The 24,085-nt window shown below is 41.6% G+C and overlaps 1 protein-coding gene across 1 annotated transcript; it reads right to left on the bottom strand.

The window, feature by feature from the left end:
* Positions 1 to 239: 239 nt before the first annotated feature.
* On the bottom strand, positions 240 to 23,996 carry NR1I2 (nuclear receptor subfamily 1 group I member 2). The gene is made up of 9 exons (XM_031961283.1): positions 23,905 to 23,996; positions 22,676 to 22,897; positions 14,418 to 14,551; positions 11,765 to 11,952; positions 10,323 to 10,591; positions 7,021 to 7,163; positions 6,680 to 6,796; positions 5,448 to 5,553; positions 240 to 1,061 (listed from the first exon to the last, which is right to left on the bottom strand). The coding sequence occupies exons 1-9, from the start codon at positions 23,994 to 23,996 to the stop codon at positions 917 to 919; spliced, it is 1,416 nt and encodes a 471-aa protein (XP_031817143.1). The 3' UTR covers positions 240 to 916.
* Positions 23,997 to 24,085: the final 89 nt, after the last annotated feature.

The following is a 24,085-nucleotide window of genomic DNA, read 5'->3' as shown; positions in this document are numbered from 1 at the left end:
CCTCTCTTTTTCCTTTTCCTTTTCTTTCCTTTCCCTTTTCCTTTCCCTTCCTTTCCTTCCCTTTCTCCTTTTTCCTTTCCTTTCCTTTCTCCTTTCTCCTTTCTCCTTTCTCCTTTCTCCTTTCTCCTTTCTCCTTTCTTTCTCCTTTCTCCTTTCTCCTTTCTCCTTTCCTTTCCTTTCCTTTCCTTTCTCCTTTTTCCTCTCCTCTCCCTTCTTTTCCTTTCCTTTCTTTCCTTTTCTTTCCTTTTTCCTTTTTCCTCTCCTCTCCTCTCCTCTCTTTTCCTCTCCTTTCCTTTCCTCTTCCCATTCCCTTCACTCGTGTCCACATGCCCTTACCTGTATGCTCCATCCAAAGGAATGTAATTTTGATTGCTAAATCCTCGCAAAATAATCTGGACAAGTAGATGGGAAAAGGTGGAGGCTGGGTTTATGTAGGGAGAATTGGGACCAAGAATGGAAAGTAATGAATGAGGTACTAATGAACATAGGTGTCGTCCTGCAGACCCAAGGCTGAGCCTTGAATCTGCCCATCTCCTGCTCATAGGGCATCACTACATGTCTCACTGGTTCCATCTCTGGACCAGCAGCATCTCTTCTGTTCCGCCCTACTGCAGCACTCATAAGCCAGGGAGTTACTATGCCAACTGCTTCATTATCTACAAATGAAGGGTGAGGTAGAGTTACAGACTGAGAGGAAAACAATCACTTTTCTCCAGGAAAGTCAGATGGGAGTGAGCCCTGAACGGCCTCCAGGACCAATCCAAGAGGCTAAAGCTGGACCCTGCAGGTCAGATCACGGAGAGATCTCGACTCTTGCTGATTTCTGTCCATCCAAGGGCTGACAGCCAGAGCCTTGCTGCTGTCAAAGGTATTCTGCCTGCTCGGTGACGGGCAGCCTTCAAAGTGAGGGGGCCATTCAGCTGTCTATTATGCTAAATAACTCCCGCATGAGAGGGGTGGCAAAGGGATGGATGTTCTCAATCTGCAGCAGTTGCTTGGTGTGCTGGGCGTTGATGCTTCGGAGTTCCGTGAGGATGGCTATGATCTTCAGAAACAGGAAACTGTAGGGTGGTCAAGGGGCCAGGAAAAGGAAGAAAGAGAATAACAGTGTTGAAAAAAGAAACGTAGATGGAAAAAATTAGGAAATGCTGTGGAATTTGTGGTTGCTTTTTTTCTTCCCCATCCACCCTCATCCTTTTTCTTAGTGGTCCAGTGGTACTCTGGGTACCTGCCTTGAGGCTAGGTTGTGGTGAGGAACGCATGTCATAGGGAAGGTTTCATTTCTCTGAGGAATAGTCAAGTGTCACTGATTATAGTTGAGGGGCTGCACAGCTCTTCCTGTGGCTCATTACTGGGCTATTCTTGCAAGTTGTAATAAATAGGGCAAGACCTTTAGGGATTAAAAATCAGAATTCAGCTTCCAAGAACATCCTTATCCTTTCCTTTAGGGTAAGCCCAGGGAGATTCTGGTTTTTTTAATTTATTTTACTTTTAACTTATAGAATAAAACAAGCATTTCCATAACAATACAATAAACAAGATGATTGAAATCCTTTAAGCTTGAAGCAGTAGCCAAGACATAGCCCACAGGACATCCATGCAAGCACCTCCCTAACCTGGCCATCACTTGTTTCTGGAAGCTGAATGAAACCTGGACAACAGGTAGATAATGAAGGGCAACATGTATGACAGATTTAGGGGTCAGGAAGGGCTGGGTTCCATCCCACCTTAGACATTTACTAGCTGTGTGGTCCTTGGCAAGTCACTGAAACCACTTTTGGCTGTGGAATGGAGGGATTGGACTTAACCTTTATGGTCCCAATTAGCTCTAATTCTATGATCCTATGATTTGTTACTGAATTTGACAAACTATTACGTTAAGAGTAAAACTCCATAATTCAGTATTTCCAAAATCTGTGATTTCATCTGTGAGAGGAGACTCGCCATGAATGCAGGTCCTAATCCATTTTCACTTTAGTGGACAGTTATATGAATTGCTAAGGCCAGACCTCTCAGTCTGGTCCACTGGTCCATGAAAGACAATCCCTCACTGGACCTCTTCAAAGATGACAAAGCCTGGCTGAGCCTACATTCCACTGGCTCAGCTTCCAAGAACCCCAAATACCCTTCATGCCATAATGGGACACAGAAATCTCTGATGATTCAAATCAAATCTAAATCTTTCATTTAACTTTAGTGGCCTCCATATCTGGTCCTGCCCTAGCTCTGCCATCTTTCCACTGTTTCCCCAGCATGTTCCCTCTGCTCCAGTCTTCTCATTGTCCCAGAAATAAGTCACCCTTATGTGTCCTTACATTTCTTGACTGCTGTGCCCCTGTTCTTTGTTCACCTGAAATTCCTCCTCTTCTCTTTACTGCCCATCTAACTCCTCTTCGTCTTCCAGAGTTGACCAGGACACATTCTTGACTCCTGGAGGAGTCAAGACCTTCCTAGCTTTTGACTTACCACAGAATACACAATTTACACTAATCATTTTACATTGCTTCTTTTTGTTTTTTACGTTAGTCTTGCCTCTCCAACAAGAGTATAAGCTTCTTAAGGTCAAGTTTCTTGTCTGTCTTGGTACAGCACTTAGTACAGTGTTGAGAATGCAGTTAGCACGGACCTAGCTTGGTATGGTTTGACAACTTGAATAGCTAGGAGAGGTTCTATGCCTTTTGCATGTCACACATTGCTATAAGACCGGCTGTTTCCCAGGGCAGCTTCTTTCCTTCCATCTATGACATGGGAGGCTAGAAAAAGAAGACCAAGCTGCCCATGGGACCAAATGGCCCCATCTTTGCTGGTATCTGGCCATTGAAGGACATAAAATTCCCAGCCACTTGGAACCTAGGGCCATGGAACATGGTGGATTTCTGAAGATTGCTTGAGACAATCACCATGTCCTTTACCGCTGATGACCAAAACATTTCCATATTTAGATGGGAGGGGGAATGGGAGATCAGAGTTAACTTCATTTTGTTAATCATTCAATGACTTTTTAGTACAAGATCATTGATTTAGAGATCATGAAGTCTAATTCTCTGATTTTTATAGATGAAGACACTCCAGAGAAATTCAGTGTCTTGCCTAGGGGCAAATAACTAATAAATATCTTAGGCAAGATTTGAATCCAGATATTCATGGCTTCAAGTCTAGTGATTTAATACCTACTACTTCATTGAATCCATATGAACCTAAGTAACCAAACACCAAACATTCTTATCCTGTTAGGATTATGTCTTTGCCAGAGACCTATATTTGATTCCATGTCTTCACACTCAGCCAACTGTTTTCAGTTTCCATCTCCTGCAAGATTCCAGGCTCATCTTGTTCAGTATTGGCTTTCACATGAATGAAAAAGAACTAAGAGCAGCCCAGATTAGAGGAGTGATTGTTCTCACAAACCCACGTCCTTTCCTTGCTCCCGGTGCATCGACTGCAACATCCACACCCCTCAATGAACAAATTCTCCAGGTTTTGCTCAGCTCCCTCAATCCTTATAACTCCCTTGGGTCCCAATCCTCAGCTAGTCACTAAACATTTATCAAATGCCTACTATGTCAGGTGCTGTCCTCTTGGGGATACAGAGAAAGGCAAAAGATAATCCCTATTCACAAGGAGCTACAGTCTGATGGGAGAAACAATATGCAAATAACCAAGTAAAAATAAGATATAGATATATAGAAACATATACACACAAATAGATATAAAAAATACAAACATACATACATTTGTGTACACCCACACCCACACACACATATATATACAGAGAGAGAGAGAGAGAGAGAGAGAGAGAGAGAGAGAGAGAGAGAGGAGACAGACAGAGAGAGAGATAGAGAGACAGAAAGAGACTGAGAGAGAGACAGAGAGAGACACACACACACACAGAGACAGAGAGAGAATAAAGGATAAGATGGAGAAACTTACAGAGAGAAGATACTAGCATTAAGGGGAATCAAGAAAGACTTCTTGCCAAAGGTGAGTTTTTTAGCTGGTACTTGGAAAAAATCAAGAAAGACAGGAGGCAGAAATAAGAAGAGAGAAAACTCCAGACATGGGGGACAACCAGTGAAAATTCCCAGAGTTAAGAAGTATAGTGCCTTCTGCAAGGAACAGCAAAGTAGCCAGTGTCACTGGGTTGAAGAGTACATGAGAGTCAAGTAGGAAAGAGTCAGGTTCCAGAGGACTTTGAATGACAAACACAGGAATCGAGATTTGATGCTGCAGACACTAGGGAACTATTGGAGTTTGTTGAAGAGGGAGTGTAATGGGTCAGATGGGTGCTTTAGGAATCCACTTGATGACTGAGTGAAGGATGAAGTAGAATTGGGGAAAGCTTGTGCCTTCCCCACCAGCAGGACAATAGTCCCTGCAGGAGGTGATGAGGTGACCCCTGTAGGGATGATACTAGTGCCGGAGGAGAGAAAGATGCTATATGAGAGATTTACAAAATGGACAGGACGTGGCAATAGACTGGATATGGGATGGGGAGCGAGGGAGAGAGAAGTTGAGGAGGATATCTAGGTTGTGAGCCTGTAAGACTGTGGTACCCTTTATAATAATGGGAAATTTAGGAAGAAGGGAGGGTTTGAAGGAAAAGATGGTGAGTTTGGTTTGGGATATGTAGGATTAAAGATATCCAGTTTGAGACACTGTTTAGAAGTTTGGGAGAGAGTTTAAGGTTGGATAAGTAAATCAGAAGATCACAAGCAGGGAGATGATAATTGAATCCCTGGGACCTGATGAGATCACCAAGAGAAATAATATGGAGGAGAAAAGAAGCATCTTGGGGGGCATCCCATTAGTGGACATGACCTGGATTGCCATCCTTGGTCACTGTCTGACCAGCCTACAAAGGAGTGGTCAGACAACCAGGAGGAAGCTGTGTTTAGAAAATCTAGAAAGAAGAGGGCAGAAGGATCTGATCAGCAAAAACCCAAACTCTCACATCTCACCTACTCTCCTCATTCACATGGCTATTAACTCAGTTCAAGCTCTCATCATTCCTGTCTGGATTTTTGCTACATCCTCCTATTTGATCTCCTTGCCTCCAGTCTCCCCCCACTCAGGCCTATCTGACACAACTGCCAAAGTCCCTCCCTAATTACCTTGTATTTACTTACAATGCTTTGTATTCATTCTGTATATACTTCTATATGTACTTGTGACAGCCCCCAGTGGAATGCAAGCTCTTTGAAATTGGGATTGTTTCATTCTATGTACATGTATTTGTAGCACAAATTTAATAAATAATAATTTGTGTTTAATAAATGCTTTCTGCTTGATTGATTTCTCCCAGTCAATCCCTTGTAACTTTCCCCCATAGTCACAAAGAACAATATCCGTTGTGAAGCAGGATCTAACCCACTGCCCCGAAATGAAGCTGGACCCCTCCCTCTGGGGGCCTTTTCTGCTGGAGGCCCCGGCGGGCGGCCCTCACTCACCGGTGAGCCGGCTGAGGCCGCTTGCATTCGATGTAGGCTTTGAGCGCCATGGTGAATCTCTCCTGCAGCTGATCCACCACACAGCGCTGGACCACACCGGGCCGATCTAAGGAAGGAACAGGAGCAGGGGAATCCCTGGGGCATCAAGATGGAGAAACTGCCCCTTTCCCCCGGCACCATCCGCCCTGACCCAAGTTTGGGAAATGATGGGCTCTGGGGTGGGTGGAGGGAGAGGCAGACTGTCTCCCATCACCCTCTGACTTTGAGGAAGGAAGCTCAGGGATGAATCTCTTCAGCCCCCTCCCAAGGAGCCCCGCTCTTGGGAAACCCAAGCACAGGGAACTTCCTTGCGCACCACTGGGGACTGCAGGTGGCCACAGCTCCAGGGCTGTCTGGCTAGGGGGCTCTGACACAGGCAGCCCAGAGTGGTATGAAATATGTGTGTATCAGCGAGAGCAGAGACAGCCTTAAATATTTGTACGTGTGGTATCTTTCTGCTGCGTACATGCAGGTGAGGTCTTCTGGGACACATGTATGTCTGCATGTGTGTATCATGGTGTTTGTGGGTACATACATGGAGAGAGGGGAGAGAGAGGAGAGATATTCAGCCCTAACATGTAATGGGATTGATTGAATATATATACATACATACTATATATATATATATAGTTATATATACTATACCATTATATACTATATATACATTATATACTATATATATATATATATATAGTATATAATGTATATATAGTATATAATGTATATATAGTATATATACACATATACCTATATATACACAATGCATACAGATGATGTACATAAGGTATATATATTTATATATACACATATATACATATATATACAATGCATACAAATAATGTACATATACACATCTATACAAGTAGAATGTATATATGTATATATAATGTATATAACACATATACATATATAATCTCTATTTATATAGGTTTTTCATTAGAGCTCTATATCTGTATGGAGAGACAGAGACAGAGAAAAAGAAAGAAATTAAAAGAGGAAAGACAGAAAAATTCTATTTTTATATATATGTGTGTGTGTTTATATAATATACAATAGGCAGGTAGACAGGGATAAAAGGCAGAGACAAGCCAGGAAGGAGAGCTACGGGGCAGGCTAACAGGTCCTGCCCCAGCTCCCCAGCTGAACCGGCCCTGCAGAGTCCGGAAGGCCGAGGCCGGCCGGGGAGCGCCTACCTGGGGAGAACAGGGAGATGGCCTGCATCAGCACGTACTCTTCGTTATGCAGCTGCAGCTTCTTCAGCATGTAGTGGAATTTCAGCACGGGCTGTAGGAGAAGTTGCTGCAAGCCCCCTATGAGAAATTATTGTTGGAGTTTGAGCCTGTGGAAGGTGTGCCGGAGAGCGGTGCCCCAAGAGTGCCCTTCCACCCCCAACCCTCCAGCGGCCTCCCCATTAACATTTGGGGATACCCATCACACCGCCGGCCCCCTCATTTGTTTGCTGCTACTTTCCCTGAGAGCAAAAAGATCTACTTTCGGCCGCTCGTGTAACGGTGGGAGAAGTCCAGTCACGTGCCTGCGGGGTCTTCTAAGTAGTAGGAGAGCCGACCACAATCCCAGGACCCCGTCTCTGCGTTGAACACCGTGTTGAAGCGCAGGAGGCACAGCTCGAACGTGCCCCCTTTCAGGAGCGAAATCTGGTCCTCAATAGGCAATTCTCTGAGAGAAGGGAGAGAGTAGCCCATTAACTGTTGCAACATGCAGTAATGGAAAAATATCAGCTACCGGCCTGGGTTCCCACCTGTATAACCCAACTAGATTGTCAGCTCTTTGAAGTATACACACTTTTGTGTACCTACTGTAGAACCCAGAGGCTTAAAAAAGGGTGGGAGGTCAATATTATAAAACATTTCTTACTATCTGCTGGGTACCGAGCCACAGAAACCTAGTTTACAAACATAATAATATAATCTAGAAGCAATTGTTTGTTGATTAATTAAACCTTTCTCATATGTAGGCAGCCCTTTCTACCCCAACCTGTTGGATGGAGTGCTGCACCCAGAGTCAGGATGACTTGAATTCAAATCTGACCTAAGACACTTATTAGCTGTGCAATCCTGGTCAAGTTACTTAACCTTGGTCTGTCTCAGTTTCCCCAGCTATAAAATGGGAATAGCAATATCCCTTATCTCCCAAAATTATTGTGAACAACAAATGAAATAACTGTAAAGATTTTAGCACAGTGCCTGGCACACGGTATTTTGTAAATAGTAGTAATTATTATTATGACTCCATCATTTCCTCCTCTCTAAATTAAATGGTTATTTCCAGTGACACAGACTGTGGCCTTCTTTTGGGGGCTGTGGCCCCTCAGAGAAGATGGCATCACTGGGATGAGGAGCCCCGATGGCCTGCATCCCTGAGACTAAGGGAGGTAGCTTATAACCGTGTGGGGCTACCCTGAAGAAGCTAAGGGTACCCTTCCACCCCTCCTGGTGCGCCATATAGGAAGTACCCTGTCGGGAAGCTCTGGGGGGTAGGGGTTTACTCTGGAATCTCTCCTCTATCATTTCTTCCTTTGACAATAAATTTTCCCTAGAACGTATCCCTTTCATTAACCCTGTTGACTACCACGGAGGTACTGCCCCATTTGTGGAATGAGGCTCACACAAGGAAGTGATGAAGTTCAATGACACAGGAGGGCCCCAGTGGACCTCTGGGGGTGAGGGTGAGGCTCCAGGCCACTGGGAGCTTCCAGATCAGGGGTCCTTTGGAGAAGCTGTTCTTGGACCAAGGCTTCTGTTCTGGAAAGCCCTAAAAGGGTTCTGGAGTGAAAAGGAGGCAGGAAAGGGGAGGGGGGTGTTGGGAGGGAATCCCAGCTCTGGAAGTTCCCAAAATTTCCTCAGTGATAGCCTGACTAATGATATCTTCTGCTCTCTGGACCAAGTCCAGACCTCCACTGGCGCTGATCTTTGAGCATGGATTCCCAGGGTTGGAAGGGCCCTCAGAGGTCATAATCTAGTTTTTCTCTACAGCATCTCCCCGAACGCTCATCTAGCTTCTGCCTGAAGTGCTTCAATGACTGGCACTCACTACCACCTTGGCATGTAAGAACACATGGCCAAGTGACTAGTCAGTGCCATAAGAGAAATCAGCATATAAATTAGCTGGGCTTTGCCAATTCAGCCCAAAAGGAGCTTGATCCAACAGGGCTTTGTAGACATAGCTAATGTGACTCTCTAGTGTGGAGCCAGTGTCTCTGGAACGATCTTCTCCCATCTCTTTTATTGGAAAACTCATCCAGTGTCCAACCAGTTCCCTGCCCTGCCTCCCATTCACTGAGCAGGGATTTTCATCTCCCCATCCTTTGTGAGCATCTGTAATCCATTCCATAAGGAGAAAAATCAGTCACATTAGCTCAACTTTGTTAATTCAGCCCAAACGGTGGTTGATTCATTAGGCTATGTAGACAGCGTATATGGTTCTCTGGTGTAGAACCAATGCTTAAAGAAGAAAATTGCCAGTATCCCTGGGGCAATCCTCGCCCATCTCTTTGGTTTGACAGCCTCATCTAGTGTCCAACCAGTTCCCTGCCTCGTCCCCTCCTCTCATTTGCTGAGCAGGGATTCTCCTCTCCTGATCGTTTCTGAGCATCTGTTTGAGGAAACTGGCAAAGATGGTAGAAATACAGGGAATAAGTCTGGCCCAGCTCAGCCCAAACTAGACCAGCTTAGTGTCCTCTCTTCCTATACCCAACAACCAGCAAAAGAGGGAAATTCCCAGACCACCAAAGGAGCACAATTCAAGTAAACTTCCATTTCCATTGATCCATCTGCATACCTGACCCCTGGGCATATGCATATCACCTGTTACCCATAGATACCCAAGACAGTGACAAGAGACCTAAAAGGTAGATTTATGGGACAGGATAGAAAATGGATTATTGGGAGATCCTGAATAGAATCTGTTTCTATTAAAGTTAAAGCCTTTTTCATTCAACTACAACAACCCTGCTATTCAAGTATAAGAAAATCAAGCAGCCATCCATAGCCTTAATATCCATTGTCAAACAGTATCTCCCCTGCAGAGTGATGGAAAGAGACCACCAGGTTCTCATTATTCCCCAGCAAAGTGCCAGTGTCTCTGAGGTTCATCCCAACTTCAGGAGCTTGTTGCCCCCATTACTAGAACAGAGTCCTGGATTTGGAATTGGAAGAACTGGATCCATATCCTAACTCTGATACTTAATTCCGTGGGCGAGGGACTCAGCCTCACTTGGATGATCAGGGAGTAGGTTAGATGATTTCTCAAGTAACCTTTTTTAATGGTCCATAAACTAAGTTGTTTTGGAGCCTTCTCCCTAATCTCATGCCCCCATCCATTGGCTGACTCGGGAGGCTAATCAAGATATTGGTGGCAACATCATATGAGTTCAGTATACCTGAGGGAAGGTTGCTCAAAGCTAGGGTCATCAACACTTGCCGGCCCATCCCTTCCCAAGCTTCCCTTAGGGACAAGCAGACTGTCATCCTTTGTTATGGGGTCACCCTGCTCAGAACTCCATTCCAAATCTCTTCTATATCTTCTCCAAATGACACCAAATGTTCACCTGTTTCCTTCCTCTTCATGGGGAAAATGAATCCTGTCTGACTAAAACTAAGGAGAGAGCTTTAGGATACTGATACCTCATCCACATTCAGGGGAAGGAAGACCATCTTAAAGCCCTTAAATCTCTGTCCTTAATTTCTTTAGCTCTTAGCACAGTCATATAGTACCTGACACATAGTAAGTACTTAATAAATATTTATTGACCACCTGACAATGCCATTTTTTGCTCCTTCTAATACTGCTTTTCCCCAGTAAATCCCCATATCCTACCGGAAGTAGGAGATGACTTTGGCAAAATTGATGATGCCTTTGAACATGTAGGTTGACAAGTCAGCCATGTGGGGCAACAAGGAAATGATCCCTTTCCCTGACCTATCTGCTGAGGGCTTGTAGTTCCAAATGCTGCCATCTTCCCCCTGCAGCCGTAGAGAGATGGGGTAGAACTCTTTGGTGATGCTGTTCCACTTGGCCGTTTCTTCCTCTGAACTGGCAGCAATGGGCTTGGGAATCTCAGGGTGACTTCTCTGTACCCCTGGCAGCTGAGAAACATCATTAGAGTAGAAGGGAAAGGAAGGGAAGCATGGAAGGAAAAGGGAAGAGAAAGGAAGTATGGAAGGAGAGGAAACAAAGGAAAGAAAGCAGGGACATTTATGCCCATCAGTCACATTATGCAGACATACCAATCATATTAATGTCAGCTGCTAGTACCAAGATGGCTCTAGATGGGTATACATGTATTGTACATCTACTGTATGAAGCTATTTCTGTGTAGGAAGAAGAATATGGTGCAGTCCAAGGTGCTTTTGACTGAAAATCCCAAAACCTGGGATTAAATTTCTTTTTTTTTTATTATTACAGTTTTTTATTTACAAGTTATATGCATGGGTAATTTTACAGCATTGACAATTGTCATACCTTTTGTTCCAATTTTTCCCCTCTTTCCCTCCACTCCCTCCCCTAGATGGCAGGTTGTCCAATACATGTTAAATATGTTAAAGTATAAATTAAATACAAAATAAGTATACATGTCTGGGATTACATTTCCATGGCTAATAGCTATATAGGCAACTAGATGACTTGGAATGGGGAAGAACTGAGTTCAAAATAGACTCAGACATAAACTAGCTGTGTAATCCTAAGCAAGTCAAATTCTCACTGCCACAATTCCCTCATCTTTAATAAAAGCACCTACTTCTCAAGGTTGTTGTATGGATCAAATGAGACCTAACCCATGAAAATGATTTCTAAATGTTAAAGCACTACATCAACATTTATCATCATCATCATTTTGTGTCCTTGAGTCTCATTTTCATGATCTGTAAAATGAGGAGATTGGATTCTAAAATGGTCTCTAAGATCCCTTTACTTCTTGCTTCTTAGCCCCCACAATGGGACAGGGAGGTAAGCTTCTGAACATGGGGCTGTCACTCTGGACCACACATTGCCATGGTCTCAGAGCAGAGAAACAAACCATAGGGAAGCCGGTAGCTTCTCAGTCTTACAGATGGTGAGAAGCCTGACAATACATTAAGCATTTCACATACCCATAACCCTAAGGGAGCAGGAGGATGGGACTTCTTTTGATTTTCACTTCATTTCAGCTTAGACTCAGTTCCATATCATTTGCCTGAATTGGGAGGTGAGGAGGCAGGTTTGCAAATAGTACAATGAAGAATGAGATTTTGAAGCACCAAAGTACTTAATTCTCTTACCCAGAAATCCTTGAAATGGGAGAATGTGGTGTCAAAGGTTTTTGTCTGAGCATCCATGAGTTCCAGGATCATCTTCTGCTGCTCCTCTGTTAATCCTTTCACTTCTGGAGCCTGAGTCCCCAATTGTTCTCTCTTCTTTCTTTTGATCAGAGCTCTCCTCTGCTCTACTGCTGCATCAGACATGATCACTGCACATAGTAGGGAAGAGTAGCCAGTTTAGTGAAAATCTATGCCCTTAGCTCTCGGACTATTAACCCTGAACTGTTGAGCTCAGGATCATTCCCTTTTCCCCAGGCCATCTTTGTGTTAAACATGTATTAAACCCAGGAATTACTTCATATTATCACTAGCTCACCCTCTTCTAAACCTATAGGGGAAAATTGAATTTACCTCAGCTACTTGAACAAGAGGGAACTATAGATGGTGACTTGAGTCTAGGGTGGGAAATGAAGAAAAATAGAAGAACTGGGCCTACCTATAGAAAAATAAGAGTACAAGAAAGTTCCTCTATCGATTTCTGGCTTGGAAACATTTTCTGTTCTGAATCCCAATGGCCATAAAGATGTTGACCTCTAAGAACTTCCACTAGTATTTTCCTGAGTTCCACAGTTCTCAGCATAGTCCCACAATGGCCCACCAAAGAGAGATGTGAGTTACAGCCCACCCAAACCCATGCCTTGTTTTGCAAGACTGTGGACCTTGGTCATTCTCTGCTGTGTTCAGATCCATTGGGTCTGCACTGCACGGGGCAACAAGCTGATATATTCAGACCACTTCAATGCCTGGTACAGTACTTTGTACATATAAACGCTCAATAAATATCTGTTGGTTGACTGAACCTGTTGAGAGTTTAACAAGCTTGATTGCTTGAAGAAAATAGGACAAAAATCATGGCACCACTTGTTTTGATTTCAAATAAGAAATATGGTGGGCAACAGCAGAGAAGAATTTTCCCACCCCACTTTCATTCATCTCCTTTGCGGTTTTGCTAAGTGGAGTCACTGAGATGATTTAAAGGGATCTTAGCAACCAAGGGACATGATGGGAGTTAGGAAGAATTTTAAACCACAACTAAAGTCTAAACTCAGGGACAATGAGACAGAAGAAATGGGGTTCAAATGACAAAATTTCTCAAGGCTTCTTTAGCTGGAGATGAGTGGGTACAGTTGGGATTCCCATCACAAAAGAGCTAAAGATTGCTTCTAAGAAGAAGAAAATCCATGAGGGCGGCAGCTCTGGGGATAACAGCAGAGCAAGAAGCTGAGAAAGAAAAATCTATCATAGTTGAAACCCCACAAGGACAAGTCAACTAGGAAGTCACCTCACAGCTATGGCCAGCAATTGCAAAGAACTGCAGCAACTCAGCAGGAAAGTCTGGCAGAGCACAGCTCAGGGACCAGAAGAAAGCAGTTTGATGACATCCCTAGGGGCTTCAGGGACCCTACAATGTCAGAGCTATGAGTCTTCCTAGCCATGGGTCTGTAGTCAAAGATGTTCTCTGTGGGTATGTCTGGCTTAGTGTAGTCCCTGGCCACACAGATGTCTCCTAGGTTACCCCTTGTATATGGGGGGCAGATCTTTCTTGTCACTATTGTTATTATGCTGGTTAATTAAACATGTTCTTTGGTTGGCCTGCTAAAGATGAACATATTGGTGGGGGATTGTGAGCTCTGATTTTGAATGGCTACACAAAGTATATCCAACCAACAGTAGTTTTCTAAGGTTCCATATGTAAGGACTAAATCCTTGAAGAATGAATGAATCTATAATGGAAGAGGATAAGGGGGTGTGTTCATATTGCTGGTGTACTAAAAATTTTGCATTGTTTGATTCTCAGTCTTTTCTCTTCCCATATCTTCTTCCACTCTTCCCTTCTATTCTTTTCCCCTTCTGTCCAGGGAGAGCTAGATACTCTGAGATAAACTAAAAATAGATAAACTAAAATAAATAAACCGAGATATACTGAGATAAACTAAAAAACCAGGAAGAATCTGTTAATACAGACTAGAAACTACCAACAGTAACATTGTTCTTTAAAAAAATCCAAGGAGGTCCTCTTTACAGAGATGATTTAGTGGGCCAGAGTCAGGCCTGCCTGAGAACCTGCAGTGGAACTTGAATAATCAAATGATCAAGACCAACTTCTTTAGGATAGAGCCCATCAACTCATCATCAGAAGGGGAAAGTAAGCACTCTTTGGCTCTCAGAAAGCAACTAGACAGCTCAGGCAATCAAACCATTTTTCTCCTATCTCCAGAGAGTTAAAACAGCCCCAAGTAAATGAGTTGAGTGCTCAGAGGGGGAATAATATGGGAGGAGAGGAAGGAGGCAAGTGAAAGAGGGAGGTCAAGAAATAGAAGGGAATGGACAGTAAAGACCAAATAAATCCCCAGATGAATGTAGGCCCATAGGCTACCTTTCCCTAGATTAAAAAAAATTGGAATGACCATCAAAGACCTCCTTAAAAAGCCCTTATTGAGGGGGCAGTGGATAGAGCACCAGCCCTGAAGTCAGGAGGACCTGAATTCAAATCTGGCCTCAGACCCTTAACACTTCCTAGATGTGTGACTCTGGGCAAGTCACTTAACTCCAACTGCCTCAGAGGAAAAAAAAAAAAAAAAAAAAAAAAAGCTCTTATTGGTCCAGGGCTTACTTTCCTTCTTCATTCCACTATCCAGACACTTGCGAAGCCGGCAAGCCTGGCACTGCCTCCGGGTCTTCTGGGTGATTTCACAAGTGCCCTTCCGGAAGGGGCATCTCAGCCGAATGTTACGTTTCATGACTCGCCTGTAGGGAAAGAAAGAGAAGGGTTGGCACCAGACTAGGAGAGTGAACTTGGACTCCATCCCACCAGTTCCCATGGGGCTCTGGGTCCCAGGAAGGCCAGATCAGCCAGCCGTCCTTCCTGCAGAGCCTTAATTGGGAATATTCTTATCTGTGGCAAAAAACAGTTGCGGGAAAGGAAAATGGAGGATAACCTGACTGCTGGCGTAACTCCAGCCCTGCCTTTCCAGAGATCTAGCAGGAAGGTGGGATCCCCCCACATTCAGTTACTAGACTCCATATGGGACTGCGAATCACGATTTAAGAAGCTGGGCTCTAGGTAGCCAGGAACGTACTCCCATCTCACAGGAATCTCTGGGGAATCTCTGGTTTTCCTTTGAGATTTGGTTCAAAAACAAATAAACCAAACCCTCCATAGTACAGGCAAAGAGGAATGTTTTTAATATTGTAAAAAGAAGTTTAAAATAAAAAATGAGTACGATGTGCAACAGGGATTCACTAGAACTTCCCAATAAATATAAGCAATACAAGTGCCCACTCTCACCACTGTTATTTGATAGAGTTTTGAGAATGTTAGCAATAGCAATAAGACAAAAGAAAGAAATGAAAGACGTAACAATAAGTAGACTGAAAATTATCCCCATTTGCTCATGATATAATGGTTTACTTGAAAAATCCTAGGGAACCAGCAAAGATACTAAGAGACAACAACTTCAGCAAAGTTGTCGATTCCAAAATAAAACTTCAAAAGTTAAATCCATTTCTACATAATGACTGCATGATAACAAAAACTGAGAAGCAATAATAGAAAGGGAAATCACAGAATCACGACTGTAAAGAAGTTGGAAAATTGTCAGAGCTGAATCTTTTCTATCACATACTTAACAAATGGTCATCTAGTCCTTGCTTGAAGCCCTCCAGGGAGGAGGAACTTCCTGCCTCCCAGGGCAGCCCATTTCTTCCAAAGCAGAACATATAAAAATGAATTTCTCTTATTACAAAGGTAATAAAATAATATAGTAAGACTCACTTGACGTGACATGGAAGATGTAATCGGAACCAGAAGAACAAAATATGATGCAATATGATGCATACAATAATGTCAAAGAATAACTGACTAAAAGAGCTGAACTCTGAGTAATTATGAACACCAATTTGAGTGTCATCCTCATGGCAGAGAGGGGAATGAATTCAACCATATTAGCTTACTGAATCAAGTTTGTTTTGATTTCTGCTTAGTTGTATGGTGGCAATAGGTATATTTTACCCCGAATGACTAGATTACAAAAATAAAAAGTATCAATAAAAAGGACAAAAAAAGTAACCCACAGTCACAGAATGAATTGCTTAAATAACAGAGTTCAGATTTGAGTCTTGTTTACATATTGTCTTCTACCTCTACTGATCTCTTATATTTTGTAGGAAAAAAATAAATTGTGGGAAAAAAACAGTTTCATCTCTTATCATTGAATTTCCTTTCCCTCTAGAACCATATAAGAAGAATAAGAAAACTCTTTAAGAACAAATCTTTCAGGGAAAAGACCCTATGTGCAAAAAAAGAACCCACATGAAAAATATTTGTAACCCTTTTTGTAGTGGCAAGGAATTGGAAACTGAATGGATGCCCATCAATTGAGGAATGACTGAATAAGTCATGGCATATGAATGTAATGAAATTTTATCTTTCTAAAAGAAAAGATGAGCAGTCTGATTTCAGAAAAGCCTGGAAAGACTTATATGAACTGATGCTGAGTGAAGTGAGCAGAATCAAGAGAACATTGTACACAGTTACAAGAAGATTTAGTGATGAACAATTGTGATGGACATGGCTCTTTTCAGCAATGTGATGATCCAAGATAATTCCAATAGACTTGAGATGGAAAATACCGTCCACATCCACAACCAGAGGGAGAAATGAATGTTGATTGAGGTATACCACTTTCACCTTTGTTTGTTTGCTTGCTTTTTCTTTCTCAGATTTTTTCCCTATTGGTCTGATTTTTCTTGTACAACATGACAAATATGGAAATATGTTTAAAAGGATTGTGCATGTTTAATTCATATCAGATTGTTTCCTGTCTTGAGGAGGAGGGAAGTAAGGGACAAAGGGAGAAAAATTTGGAACACAAAATCTTACAAAAAATGAATATTGGAAACTTAAAAAAAAAAAAAAGAACAATCTTTCCATCCTTTAATTCACTTATTCATTGTTTGACTCATTAAGTTTCATAATTCTTCCACTCAGGAAAATGGGCACATTTTTGTAATTGTTTGCTCTACAACCCAGCCCATCTTCTCTCCAGGATGGCTCCTTAAAGCAAGGTTGTCTTCCCCTTTCCTCCTTTCTTCCTTCCCTCCTTCTCCAATTATTGCCAAGCAATGTCGTTCCATTTCCTTGTAAGAATGGCCCTGGAGGCAGTGTTTCCATGGAGATGGAGAATAGTTTCTTCTAAAGAAGTGCTTGGAAAGAAAGCTTCAATCTGAATCCTAAAAAGGGGACAATTCCATGTGAATTGTCCCATGAAGGAATGGGGATTATGGTAGAATTATCAAGGGAGATAAGGGAAAGAAACCCCACTATTCTTCACTACCTTTAGCATACTCATATATTAGCCTAACAGGATTCTCCTGTCTTATTGCAGTTAGGAAGAAGCTAAGTGATTGATTACCGTTACTAGAGTTGAAAGAACAGCTAGAATACCTAGGACTTTGAGATGACTTTAAATTTGTGGATATCTACAGTATGTCAAAATAACAGGTCCCATAACCAGAAATTTTACTAGACGTTTATAGAGCCTAGTCACAAAACAAAGCCCTAGTTTGGGAACTAAGACTGGAAGAATAAGTAAATAAAAAAGGATTGCTTGTCCAAGCCACAAACCCAGAAGAGAGCACCTCCAAAAGATCTACAAACAAAACCTTAAAGAAAATACATTTTGGTCAAAAAATCATTTAGAATTCCCAGAAGAAATGAGGCAAATGTTGTTATTATTGTCATTGTTTAAATGAGAATATAAGTCAAATGAGAACACTCTTTCCTAAAATGAGAACAAGGAAATGAAAGCAAAGGGATATTGGACTTTGGGAAAAAACAACTACTGTGAGCATTGTCGTCAGCTACCAACTACTACCCCTATAACTAAAGAATTCCACCACCTTTAACTCTTGCCTATTACCTATATTAATGAATCAATGACCACATAGGAACAAACTATTCTCAAACCTCGCTTCTTATTCTCTTGTCTCTATTCCTCTTAATGCTATTGCATCCATCTCCCCTCTCCAAGCCTGCCCATCCCTTCCACCATGCCTGCTGAAATTCACATTCCAAAGTGACTAAATTTGTTTTCATTCTGAACTTCTTTCTCTAATGCTTTTCAATCTACTAGCCCTTATTGATTACTGGCTTCTTCCTCCACTTTGCAGTATGGCTTTTACCCTAATAACTCAACTAAAAGTATTGTCTACAAAGTTATCAGTGTTTTCTTTATTGCCAAATCTGCTATCTTTTCCCAGGTCCTCATCCTTTTACCTATCTGCTGCATTTGATGCCATTGACTAACCTCTCTTCCTAGATAATCTCTTCTCTATGAGTTTTTGAAATATTGCTCTCTTTGGTCCCCTGTGTTTCCTTTGCTGGCTCATCATTCATATCACACATTTGGAGAATGTGGGGATTCTTCAAAGCTAATTTTGGGTCTTGTATCACCAACTGCCTATTGGACATTTCAAAACATTTAAACCTCAACATATACAAAATAAAAATCATTATCTTCCCTTTCCCCGGTGCAACTATTTTTTGTGAAGGTATCACCATTTTTCTAATCTCCCAGGCTATAATTTTGATATTATTTTTAACAATTCATTCTTCTTACTCCATATATTGTCTACAATCATAGTGTCACAAAACTTATGTGAAAATTAGGTTTATTACAAAAGAAATGAACACACATGTAGAACCCAAAGAGTTACACAGAAATTTGCATTTTTATAATAGTAGAACAAAGGGAGAAGGAAATGCCAGGAATCTCCACTTAAAAGGATGTGGCATGAGAGGAGGAAAGGCACAGTAAAGACAGAAAAAGGACAAAATCTCTGCCTAATGGGAGGAGCTAACTGATGGCAAAAGCCATGTTCTTTTCCCTTGGGAACTACTGAATTATGAAGATAGGATGGTCTGATTATCTACAATCATCCAGCTGCCCAAGCAATTTCTCAGTCTGGTGCAGATTGACTGGTACTAGTCTTGACTATGAAGGACACACAGAGTCCAGTTTGAGATGCAAACAGCACATTATGTCAGCTCATGGATACATTCAAGGACTTTTGCCTGTTCTGGGTCCTGTGCTTAAGGAAAATATGGCAACTCAAAAAGATAAATCCAAGGGACCTCTTAACATTATCCAGTCAATGGTCAAACCTTGTCATTCCTATCTCCACACCATTCCTCATATCTGAACATGTTTCTCATTTGTACATCCAAGACTCAAGTTCAGACCCTCATCACCTCTCATCTAGATTATTGCAATATCACAATTAGTTTCCCGCCATTGAGCTGCCAGGATGATTTTTTCTAAAGCAGAGATCTGACCACGTCACCACTGTACCCAGTAAACTTTCATGGCTTCTTGATGTCTCTGTGTTAAAACAGACATCTTTCTATTTAGTTTTTAAAGTCCTTCACAAACTGAGCCCAAACTATCTTTCCAGGTTAATTGGCTATTTATCCCCTTCCCACATTCTAGGATCCAGCTAAAGTATACTTCACTTAGATTTTATATCTCAATTCTAGGACTTTGCATTAGCTGGCTTTCACACCTGGAAATCACTTCTTCCTCACCTCCCTTCCCTTCCAGAATCCCTCTCTCTCTTCAAGATGCAGCCTAAGTATCACCTTCTAAATGAGACTAATTCAATTGCTAAGACTATTTCTGCCTGTCTACCCTACCTACTTTATATTATTTTCTTTACATTTATTTTGTGCGTATTTACATATATGTACTTGTACCCCTACATTAGAATGTAAGATTTTTGAGAATAGAGAATATTTCATTTTGGGAGTATCCCTGACATCTAGCAAAGTGTGGGCCACATAGTAGGTGCATTACAAATTCTTTTACATTGATTGATAGAGAAGGAAATTTTAATTTCCACTTTAGCATGAAACCCTCCCTCCTTCTCTCTTCTCTCCCTCTCTCTTCCTTCCTTCCTTCCTTCCTTCCTTCCTTCCTTCCTTCCTTCCTTCCTTCCTTCCTTCCTTCCTTCCTTCCTTCCTTCCTTCCTTCTGCCTTTCAGTCAGTCCTTGAAAGGCGCCAAGGGTAAGATTTTTGGAACTTTCCAGGAGATGAGAGAACAACATCCCTTTAGGAAGAAAAAAGATCCCCTCCATGACTCTCTAGTGAAAGAAGCAGGAAGGGTTAAAGCTCCCACAATCATGGTGAGTTTTTTGGACAGAGCAGGTCTTATGGAATCAAGGATGCTCGTCTCATCCAAGGCTTGTTGGAGAATCCAAACCGCAGGATTTACTACAATACTTGAGGGGACTGTATAAGTTTTTTGGGGGAATCATGAAATCACCAGATGGGAACAAGCATTTATTAAGTGCCTACTATGTGCCAGACTCTGTGCTAAGTAACATTTTCTCTTTGAGCCTCCAATGGCCCTCAAGATAGATACAATTTCAGCCTCATATTACAGATAAGGAAATGGGGGTTAAATGACTTGCAGAGTCACTTTAACAGAGTGACTTGCTCAGGGTTATAGAGCTAGTAAGTATGTGAGACCAGATTTGAACTCTGAACTTCCTGGCTTCAGGCCCAGCTCTCCATCCATTCTACTGGAGAGCTGCCTCTGATGGGTTCAAGGGCAGCTACAAGTTCAGATCCTTCTTAGGGGTCACAGGATCTCAGATTTCAACCCCCTCATTTCAGAGGAGGGAGCAGAGCCACAGTGAGCAAGTCACACGGCTAGTATCGGCATCAGGGATTTTCACTTAGACTTTTGTGACCCCAGATCCAGCTTTCTGTGAACTGTTGTGAATGTCTTTCCTTTGCATCCTCTATGTCCTTTGCAGTGGGCTAAAAAGAAATGCCCTCTTCCCCTCATAAGGATTTGTTGCCTTTAGTGCTTATATAGGAGACCCTGTTATTTATTTCAGGAAAATATAAGCAAGAGATAAGATATATTTGGATATTTTCCTGGAATTAACTGTATACAGGCAATAAAACCCCAAAAGAGAAAGGAAATGACTTTTCGTGTGACAGACCCTAGGATCAGCCCCACTTGCTCTTAACCCAGATTTTTTAATAGTCCTTAGATCTATGAGTTTACATTAATACACTTTTCCCCCCCTGAGGCAATTGGAGTAAAGTGACTTGCCGAGGTCACACAGCTAGGATATGTTAAGTGTCTGATGTCAGATTTGAACTCAGGTCCTCCTGACTTCAGGGCTGGTATTCTACCCACTGCACCTTCTAGCTGCGTCCCATTAATACACTTTTAATAATATTTTTATTTTTGAGATGTCTAAACTTTTAATTAATTTTTTTTTTATTTAATAGCCTTTTATTTACAGGATATAAACATGGGTAACTTTACAGCATTAACAATTGCCAAACCTCTTGTTCCAATTTTTCACCTCTTACCCCCCACCCTCCCTAGATGGCAGGATGACCAGTAGATGTTAAATATATTAAAATATAAATGAGATACACAATAAGTATACCCGACCAAAACGTTATTTTGCTGTAGAAAAAGAATCATACTCTGAAATATTGTACAATTAGCTTGTGAAGGAAATCAAAAATGCAGGCGTGCATAAATATAGGGATTGGGAATTCAATGTAATGGTTTTAGTCATCTCCCAGAGTTCTTTTTCTGGGCATAGCTAGTTCAGTTCATTACTGCTCCATTAGAAATGATTTGGTTGATCTCGTTGCTGAGGATGGCCTGATCCATCAGAACTGGTCATCATGTAGTATTGTTGTTGAAGTATATAATGATCTCCTGGTCCTGCTCATTTCACTCAACATCAGTTCATGTAAGTCTCTCAGGCCTTTCTGAAATTATCCTGTTGGTCATTTCTTACAGAACAGTAATATTCCATAATTTTCATATACCACAATTTATTCAACCATTCTCCAACTGATGGACATCATTCAGTTTCCAGTTTTTAGCCACTACAAAAAGGGCTGCCACAAACATTCGTGCACATACAGGTCCCTTTCCCTTCTTTATAATCTCTTTGGGATATAATCCCAGTAGTAACACTGCTGGATCAAAGGGTATGCACAGTTTGATAACTTTTGAGCATAGTTCCAAATTACTCTCAAAATGGTTGGATTCGTTCACAACTCCACCAACAATGCATCAATGTCCCAGTTTTCCCGCATCCCCTCCAACAATCATCATTATTTTTTCCTGTCATCTTAGCCAATCTGACAGGTGTGTAGTGGTATCTTAGAGTTGTCTTAATTTGCATTTCTCTGATTAATAATGACTTGGAGCATCTTTTCATATGAGTAGAAATAGTTTCAATTTCTTCATCTGAGAATTGTCTGTTCATATCCTTTGACCATTTTTCAATTGGAGAATGGCTTGATTTTTTATAAATTAGAGTTAATTCTCTATATATTTTGGAAATGAGGCCTTTATCAGGACCTTTGACTGTAAAAATATTTTCCCAGTTTATTGCTTCCCTTCTAATCTTGTCTGCATTAGTTTTGTTTGTACAAAAACTTTTCAGTTTGGTATAATCGAAATTTTCTATTTTGTGATCAGTAATGATCTCTAGTTCTGCTTTGGTCATAAAGACCTTCCCCTTCCACAGGACTGAGAGGTAAACTATCCTATGTTCCTCTAATTTATTAATAATTTCATTCTTTATGCCTAGGTCATGAACCCATTTTGACCTTATCTTGGTGTACGGCGTTAAGTATGGATCAATGCCTAGTTTCTGCCATATTATAAACTTTTAATTATTCAAAGCATTTTTCCTCTATTGTTTTTTCTTCATAGATTACATCCATTTGAGATGGGATCATAGGATAGGTTTTTGGCATAGATACCCAGAACTTGGTTGCTTCAGGGGTGAAAGGATAGTCACTGGGGTGGGGACATTCACTCTACCTGAAAAATCCCTTGCACCCTTCACAGGTCATAACATTGAAGTGGTAACCGGTGGCCCTGTCTCCACACACACGGCAGACTTTGGGCTCCCCATCATCTTCTTCGGTGGAGGGGTCGTTACTGCTGAGCCCCGACCCAGCTTCTTTTTCTCCTTCCAGAAGGCTAACATGACTCCAGCTCTCTCTGTGTCTCTCCTCCAGGGTGACTCCTGAGCCTTGGAAACTAGAAGGATAAACAAGGATGGGAGTCAAAGCACAAAACTTTTTCCCAGCCCAGGTGTATCAATTGTTTTTGTCTGCAAAGATTTATTCCATAACTCCCAAGTTTTTTGTGGGTTGTTGCCATGAGAACACTCAAAACACTCATATGTGAGAAAAAGTAGATTTTAACGATAGTAGTAATGATACTAGGGGAACTGAGGTTAAAGCTGCCTGCCCAGGAAACAGGGAGACTAGTTCTCCCTTTCACATGATGGGGGCAGGAAAGGGGAAGAAGGAAGGGTAGGGTGAAAACAGAGAAAAGGGGGCATTAGGGGTATACTGTCCCCAATACTTGCAGCTCCAGGGTAATATGGAAAATCTGCTGAAAATACTTTGGCCCTCCCTTTGTACCAGAGAAAAAGTCGGAATTATTATGGCATTAAAAGACAAAATATGTTGATATTATATAATAATACATTTTATGCATTTCTGAGTTACTAAACATTTTCTGTGCCATCTGCTGAACTTTGAGTATCCTCTGAAGTCTCTGCAAAATTCCTCCAAAATTCCCATTTAATAATTGTATAAATATATAAGCATATATTGTATTTAACATATATTTCTACCATGTTTAACATATGTTGAACTACTTGCCATCAAGGGAAGGGGGTGGGCGAAGGGGGCGAAATTGGAACACAAGGTTTTACAAGGGTTAATGTCGCAGAATTATCCATGCATATGTTTAAAAAAATAAAAAGCTTTAATTAAAAAAATTCTCATTTAATTTCTTATGCCGGCCTATGATATATCGAAATCACGATGAAGAAAATCACTATGTGCAAGGAATAATTGCAATTTAAGATTTATGGGAAGAAAAACTAGGTGAAGTCCCATAGACCAAGATGCCCGAGTTAAATTGCTGTCTGGCCAGAAGAGAGATTGGGAAGCTGTATTCAATGAACAATCAATGAGTTTTCTCCCTCTATAGAATACACAACCCAGTTGTGTCTCACCCTATGTTTTTTGTACTTTGTGCTGATTGCCAGATGTGGCGATCCCAAGGCCCTGCCTGCATCATTGGCCCCCTGTGCACTCTGTTCAAGAGGAGATCCAACTTGCATGTCTTTCCGCTTTCTCTTGTAAGAAAATAAGTTACTATTTATGTCTTTTTGGAAGAATGACTATTGGTTGACATGGATTAAGAGCTGAA

The sequence above is a fragment of the Sarcophilus harrisii genome, chromosome 3, assembly GCF_902635505.1.
Source record: "Sarcophilus harrisii chromosome 3, mSarHar1.11, whole genome shotgun sequence".
Taxonomy (NCBI): Eukaryota; Metazoa; Chordata; class Mammalia; order Dasyuromorphia; family Dasyuridae; genus Sarcophilus; species Sarcophilus harrisii.
This window is presented reverse-complemented; position numbering and strand designations above follow the sequence as displayed.